The sequence below is a fragment of the Sapajus apella genome, unplaced genomic scaffold (genome assembly GCF_009761245.1).
Source record: "Sapajus apella isolate SASKATOON/1434 unplaced genomic scaffold, GSC_monkey_1.0 scaffold43, whole genome shotgun sequence".
In the NCBI taxonomy this organism is placed as follows: domain Eukaryota; kingdom Metazoa; phylum Chordata; class Mammalia; order Primates; family Cebidae; genus Sapajus; species Sapajus apella.
The window spans coordinates 19,093,052-19,101,187 of record NW_022436983.1 but is presented as its reverse complement, the minus strand read 5'-3'; the positions used below and the strand labels follow the sequence as shown (position 1 = coordinate 19,101,187).

The window sequence follows — 8,136 nt, the reverse complement described above, 5'->3', positions numbered from 1 at the left end:
TTAACGAAATAGAAGTATAAATGAATAAAAAATTCATCTCCAGCAATACGAGTTCTTCTTGTATGCAAAGCAAATACAGTAAGACAGCATAAAAATTTTAGAGAACTTGAAATGCTGATCCTCTAATGCAATCATCTTTTCCTTGGCAATCACTTCTACTTCAGAAAGACTCATTTAATAGGTAAGTCTGAAAAATACATTGTTTCAGATTTTATACCCTCTATTTTATGCTCATGAAGTACTACAGAACTACTCACAGAGACACTAAAGCAGCAACGTAGAATTTTCAGGGTTTTTTTTTTGTTGTTGAAACTCACTTTATTAAAAAAAAAAGTCATGAACAATAAATTACAATCATTTTCCCCTTTTATAAATTCTTCATAAAATATATTTGACAATTTTAACAGAAAATTTCAAAAGTTGCTTTCATTTCTGAAGTGCTGATGACTTATTTTTTGACCATTTTGTCATGCTGGTGAATTATTTTGTAGCTGCTACAATAGTTTGATTGATAACAATTTACAATTAAAAACAACAACAACAAAGAGAAAAAACAGACCAGCAGAAAGAACTATTCTGTGTGCTATTTATCTGACACTTAACACTTACTTCATCATAATGACAAAGTATCCCTTAGCACCAAAAAATCTACAGGAACCCCATCTTTCTAAGTGACAACTAGTGCAAAATAACATTCTAGGAACTAACTGTACAACCCCATATTTTAACTGGCCACAGCTGCCTATAAGCTTATTTGAAATATTTGGTCTTTTTTCAATTAAGACAAATTTCAGAAAACACTATAAACCATGGCAAGAGACTCTATGAGGAATAAGTGCTTATTGAGTACCTATTATGGGCAAGGCACTGTGCACAAAGTTTTGCTTTCATTTTTCCTCTAGCAAATATCCACGTATCTCCAAATATCACTAATCATCTTTTCTTACTCCTGGCTGGAAAATTGTCATTTTATCAACTAACCTTTAGTGCTGAACACACAGTAGGTACTTAATAAATACCTCTGACTGAAAGAACAAAGACAAAGAATTTACTATCATTTTGCTTGGCTATTTTAGAATACAAGGACTTGAGAAAATTCCAGAAGAAAACTTCCTGATCACCTCATATACCCTTATCCCCAATGAAAGAATTTCATTTCACAGGTAAAATCTTTCCAAATAAATGATAATCATTAACTATTTTAAATGAGGCAGGACCAAAAACCATGTGCTTAGGAAACTGTGGCTGCAAGCACATAGATATTTGAAGATCAAATAAAGCGTGGGCATACCATCATCTATGAATCTCTGCTGAAGTACCACGTTACTGACTAGAGGTTATCACGATGCTTTTTCTTACTCCCTATAGCTCAACTTCCTTGGACATATCTTTCAAATTAAACTAATCTGGTGATTCAGAGGGTCAATTATCATGAGGGTCCAGTGTGTTTCCACCTCTAATTTCCAAAAGAATTCTAATACTTGTTAGCTTGAAAGTGATGTTAAAAGTATGAATTTTCATTTTAAGAGGCTTTATTTCAATAAAACCTTTTAGTCCAAATTTTAGACTTCCAGATCAAGTAACACTGAAATTTTATGTACTGCAATTTTTTGTGATGTTTTACTATTTCCTCTGAACACATTTTAAACAGGGAAAAAAATCATAACAGCAATATTCCAAAAGTTGTGGAAGTTCAAAAAAGCTGAGATTGTGCAAGCTATCAATAATTTCAATATTCTAATACTATTTTGTCTGACTTTTGACCAAAAATTCTAGTGCTTTATAAAGATTAACTTAGATACAATGTAAAGTCTATTTAACCTTAAAGGCTAATGATCTGTTTTAGGAAAGCATTCTTTCCTCTAGATTTTAACTATCTGCATTTACAGGAAAACAAGTTGTAGACAACCATACAAAGTTAAAATTAAACTAACTTCAAGAGGAATAATGGTCTGTTGGTTTTTGACATAGACTATACCAGTGATTGTATAAAAAGGATAACTTTTCTACTTGAAAAGTAGTTGATGCCACAGTATTTTATCCATTTGCCATGCTGTATATGTATCTTCTCCCACTTTAGGTAAAGGTGATCAACATTTACAACAACCATATTACTACCATTATTGTCTCAAATCAGACAAGAGAAAACAGCATCAGTGCCTAGAATGAAAGGAACTCCAGTGACTCAACAAGTGACCATATCAGGGCAGGCAATGTGAGGGTAGAGCTCATTTGGTTTCTTCAACTTCAGTATAAAGAGGCTTAGACAAAGTCTTGAAACCAAAAATATATCAAGTATTACAGTTCATACATAGCAAAGTTTTCAGAAACAAAACAATCCTGTATTCAGATTTATATCAAACTGTAGAAGTTCAAGTGCAAACATCCCAATGCAGTGGTTTAGTTGGTTAAATAAATGCTCAGTTACCTAAAGAAGGTCGGACTGAATCACCAATGTCCTTGCCAACTTACTACCATATGACTGCATGACTAATTCAACTCTTGCAGCTATAGGGCACTGGAGAGCTCAAACATACTTCAGCAGCTTTGGATCACTTAATTTCCTTTATGTTTTACCAGACAATTTTAGACCCTCCAAAATGATGCCTTTAAAAAAAAAAGCTGTATATTACAAAAAAAAAATTAATATGATTTCATTACAGGAGGGGAAGAGTAGGAAGATGAGGGAAGGTTTGTTTATTTTTCATCACTGCTTTCATCAGCAAATCTCAAAAACCCAAACCTACATCAAATAATTTAAACAGACGCGGCATTTTTTTTTCATATGGAATGCAAAATGCGCACATTCACATACTTACATATACATAAATATATACATATATGTTTCCTTTACAAAGTTTCAAAGGTTGCATTACCAGCATGCAAACCTCTTCTCCCATGGAAATCCCTAATACTGATAAGGAATGTCTAAAATACTTAGAGACATATTTCCAGAAAACTGGACTCTCTTCTCTTCTTGGCTCTTAGAGAATTTTCCTGCCAAACTTCTACCAATAATCATTTTTTAAAAATTTACACCCACATTGGTAATACACATTTGAAACATACTAATAAAACGGCCAACTTGGATTTAAGAAAAATGAGGAAAAAAAAATCCCACAAAATCTAAACCCTTAGAAGGTGGAGTCTAGCTTTTTATATTCTTTTTCAGCCACATAATGTTGCATCACTGTTAAACAGAAGCAGCATATCATCCATGATATTTGCAAATAATATGTGTCACGTTTCCCAGCTGCTATCTTTAAATGCAATTTGTACTAATCTGAGTTCTAGTTCAAAAGCATCTGGACGATCCTGAGGGTTTGCAGCCAGCATTTCCTTAATCAGTTGTTTCATTCGCCCATTCATGGACTTTTTCTTCACAGGAATGAGAAGTTCCATTTTGGGATTTTCCAGAAGTGCCTCCCCAACAGGCACAATCTCAGTTCCTTGTTTCACATAACTCCCCAAGAGTTCTTTCTTTGTCTCTGTGTCTATGAATGTGATCCTTTCCAGCATTGCCCAGATGATAATCCCCAGAGCAAAGATGTCAGCTTTTGCCGTGTAATGTCCTTCCCAAACTTCAGGGGCCATGTAAAAATCTGTTCCACATGCTGTGGAAAGGAAACACTTGTTTACACTGACAGGTTCTTCTGGGTTCTGCCCAGAGGCTGAACAAACTTTACTTAGACCAAAATCAGCCACTTTGAGTGTAGGTTCCAAGTCACTGGTATCCAACCTGGTTTGAGAAATCAGGATGTTATCAGGCTTAAGATCACGATGGATGATCTGATTTTTATGCAAGAAAGCCAGGGCACTGCTCAGCTGAAGCATGAAGCTGGTGTTAGTTTTACGATTGGGTTTCCTGGACAACAGATACTCATTCATATCTCCTCCGTCACAAAAATCCATCACAAACCACAAATAATAGGCGCTTCTGGGATCAAAGGCAATTTCTCCTTTTAATGAAGTTTCTACAAGCTACAAGAAGGAAAACAAGATTACAATCATCTGCATAGGTTATGTAATTCAGTTATAGGAAAATAATTCAAAGGTTAAGTCAGTCTCCACCATTAAGTGGAAACTCTATATGAATATTTAACCAGTGCTTGCTTTCTTTTTTCATTTCTTTTTTTTTTTTTTTTGGTGAGACAAAGTCTTGCTCATCACCCAGGCTGGAGTGCAGTGACACAATCTCGGCTCACTGCAACCTCTCCCTCCCAGGTTCAAGTGATTCTCCTGCCTCAGCCTCCCAAGTAGTTGGGATTACAGGCGACTGCCATCACGCCCAGCTAATTTTTGTGTTTTTAGTAGAGATGGGGTTTTACGATGTTGGCCAGGCTGGTCTTGAACTCCTGACCTTAAGCGATCTGCCCACCTCGGCCTCCCAAAGCACTGGGATTATAGGCATGAGCTACCATGCCCAGCCTAATCATGCTTTCATATATGCATTTTATTTAAAACAAAAAAAATGCTTCAAACTGTCATTTTGTCCCTGATGAATATACACCAAAGCTCTAAGCCAAGAGGTAAAAATTTTAAAATAATTTTATTTTGAAAAGTGTCCATCCAAGCGGCCACACATTTTCTCCATGCTGCAGTGGAGCTGAACTCTACCCACCTAGCTTACAGCTTCATGAAAAGACCAAAGTTTCAGCAGACAGAACTAGGAAATTGCCAGCTGGGGTATAAACCTCAATTAGGAAACTCTATTCAGTGAAATCACCTGAAACATACTTCTTACTCATTGCACATACACTATCAACATAACCTGTGAAATCGAGAGAAAAATGTTCAAGGAACAACTAGTTGTTGCAGAAATAACCATTCCTGTAGTCACTAATAAAATAAAGACTGACACTGTTACTTCATAAACTTCTATAAGCAGAATGCAAATATGTTGGCTATCTCTTTCACTGGATGGCTTTTAAAAACTAATTTATAAAAATCAAATATGAATTTAAAAAATTTTTTCATTTTTGTTTTGTTTTTAAATATGCATTTTGATATAAAAAATCAACTCTGAATTCATATATTTCTTCTTTAATACAAGCTGAAAACCTAGACTACATCACAGTTTTATTCATTATTATCATCTAATTATAATACTTCTTTACTTGAAATTCAATGGTATTACTTCACTGGACATGAACTATCCCTCTAAAATACAGTATACAGTCTTTTAAAAGTATTTGTTGTATGATGTCCTTTTCAGACCTATGAGTTAAACAGAAAAGGCCAAAGAGCTGCTGAAGAGTGAATGAATTGCTAATTTCACATTTAAATTCCTCTAGCATTTGGGCAAGCAGAAGCAAAGAACATCCCTTCACACCATCTCTCCACATGGCAGACAATAGTAATTGCAATGATCTGCAGACACCTCTTTGGCATGAGTTTTCCTTGTTGCATGTGTTTGCCAGTGAGACAGAAAATGAAAGAACAGGTACAGATCACATAATTATTTACCAGGTGCATGGATGTCTTTACTCACTTTTTTTTTGAGCTGGAGTCTCACTCTGCTGCCCCGGCTGAAGCGCAGTGGCAGGATCTCAGCTCACTGCAACCTCTGTCTCCCAGGTTCAAGCGATCCTCCTGCCTCAGCACCCCCGTAGCTGGCATTACAAGCATGTGTCACCATGCCCGGCTAATTTTTGTATTTTTTAGTAGAGAAAGGGTTTCACCATGTTGGCCAGGCTGGTCTTGAACTGCTGACCTCAAGTGATCCACTCGCCTCAGCCTCCCAAAGTGCTGGGATTTCAGGCATGAGCCACTGCGCCCGGCCCTATCTTTACTTCCAAAAGCAAACTTCCTAAATAGCTTTCAGCAATTTAGGAAGAGTCCCAGCATTCAAAGAATGGTTTAGAGTAAGGCCAGATAGTAAATACTTTAGGCTTGACAGCCACATAAATACCATATACTTCTTCCTTGCCTTTTTGTTTCCCCCACAAGTCTTAAAAAATATAAGAACTATTTTTAGCATCTAAACCATACGAAAACAGGCCCTTCAGACCATATGAAAACAGGCCACAGGGCCTCTGGTTGAGAGCTATGGGAATGCAGCGTCCAATCTGCTTATTTTAACATGCAGAAGACGTTAGCCATTGGTTTCCCTTACCTAAAGCCCTTCAATGGCTTCCACGTTCTTACTTAGGATATAATCTAAACTCTTTAACATGGGTTATGAGATCTTGAGTGCTCTGACTCCTGCTGACCCTTCTAGCCTCACCTAAAACAACTCTCACTATCTCACTACCTTCTTTCAGTTTTTAAACGCTTCATGCCTTTTGCTTCAAGACCTTTGTATATAGTTTTTTTCTGCCTAAGAAATTTTTCCCACTTATCTAGCTAACTCCTCTTCACACTACAAATATATATATACACACACACACACGCAGTGTGTGTGTATATATATATAGTGTGTGTGTGTGTGTGTATGTGTGTGTGACAAGGTCTTGCTCTATCACCGAGGCTGGAGTGCAGTGACACAATCATGGCTCACTGCAGCCTCAACCTCCCAGGCTCAAGTGATCCTCCTGCCTCAGTCTCCTGAGTAGCTGAGACTACAGGTGTGCACCACCATGCCCAGCTAATTTTTTTTTTTTTTTTTAGATTGAATTTCACTCTGTTGTCCAGGCTGGAGTGCAGTGGTGCAATCTCAGCTCACTATAATCTCTGCCTCCTGGATTCAAGTGATTCTTCTGCCTCAGCCTCCCGAGCAGCTGGGACTACAGGCACCTGCCACCTCACCTAGCTAATTTTTCTATTTTTAGTAGAGACAGGGTTTCACTATGTTGGCCAGGCTGGTCTTAAACTCCTGACCTCGTGATCTGCCTGCCTTGACCTCCCAAAGTGCTGGGACTATAGGCGTAAGCCACCAAGTCCAGTCTGCCTGGCTAATTTTTTATAGAGAGAGGGTTTCACCACGTTGCCCAGGCTAATCATGAACTTCTGAGCTCAAGTGATTCACCTGCCTCACCCTCCCAAAGTGCTGGAATTACAGGTGTAAGCCACCGCACCCATCCAACAATTCGTAACTCTTGAACCACAGGATTATGTAGGTTTCCCTGTTATGTGCATCCTGTACTTCTCATTCATGACATTTACCACAAGTATACAGACTGGCCACTAGGTTCCTCTGCATGAGATTGTAACCTCTGTTATTGTTTTACATTTTCTTCTAGGTGAGGCTTTTGGCTATCAGGAACTGATTTAATGCTTCCAACCAAGAACAAGGAAGCAGACATCTGGAAAAACATGGACAGAAATTAAAATCTGTATGGAAAATACTATGCATAGGGACTCTGTAGTCATACTACAGATTTGTCTTTACTAAATGTAAATATTGGATGTCTTTACTAGATGTAAATTTAGAGAACGCACTTGCTAAATGTGTTGATGAATGTCTGGACAACTAAACAAATCCATAGAAAAGACAATTTTAATAGAGAAACCAATTACTGAGTACTCGCATGTACCAAGTATTGCTTCTGCAACATCTCTAATTTTGACAACTCCTATACAAAGTAGATATTACCCCTTATCTTAAATATGAAGAAACAGATGCTAGGAAGAGTTGGGTTATTTACCCAAGGTCATTCAGCTAGCGAAAAGTATCACAAGTGAAACACAGGTCTACCAGGCTTTAAAAGATGAAAGAGATTTACTAACAAAAAGGTACTTTAGATAGAAAAAATAACTATAAGCCAGGCGCAGTGGCTCACGCCTGTAATCCTAGCACTTTGGGAGGCCAAGGTGGGTGGATCACCTGAGGTCAGGTGTTCAAGACCAGCCTGGCCATCATGGTGAAACCCCATCTTTATAAAAAAAAAAAAAAAAAAAAAAAAATCGGCCAGGCGTGGTGGCTCAAGCCTGTAATCCAAGCACTTTGGAGGCCGACGTGGGCAGATCACGAGGTCAAGAGATTGAGACCATGTGTAAAACCCCGTCTCTACTAAAAAATACAAAAATTAGCTGGGCGTGGTGGAGTGCACCTGTAGTCCCAGCTACTTGGGAGGCTGAGGCAGGAGAATTGCTTGAACCTGGGAGGTAGAGGTTGCAGTGAGCTGAGATCGTGCCACTGCACTCCACCCTGGCGCCTGGCAACACAGCGAGACTGTGTCTCGAAAAAAAAAAAAA

The 8,136-nt window shown here is 37.9% G+C and overlaps 1 protein-coding gene across 3 annotated transcripts in view; it reads right to left on the bottom strand.

Annotated features, from left to right (window-relative positions):
• Positions 1–283: 283 nt before the first annotated feature.
• PDIK1L (PDLIM1 interacting kinase 1 like) overlaps positions 284–8,136 on the bottom strand; it is a 14,599-nt gene continuing 6,746 nt past the window's right edge. For 2 of the 3 annotated variants that reach the window (XM_032300911.1, XM_032300913.1), the window contains exon 3: positions 284–3,981. In XM_032300911.1, the coding sequence (XP_032156802.1) occupies positions 3,241–3,981 (741 nt within the window). In that variant the 3' untranslated portion in view covers positions 284–3,240. The remainder of the gene's footprint in view (positions 3,982–8,136) is intronic. The other variant, XM_032300912.1, reaches the window with a different exon arrangement.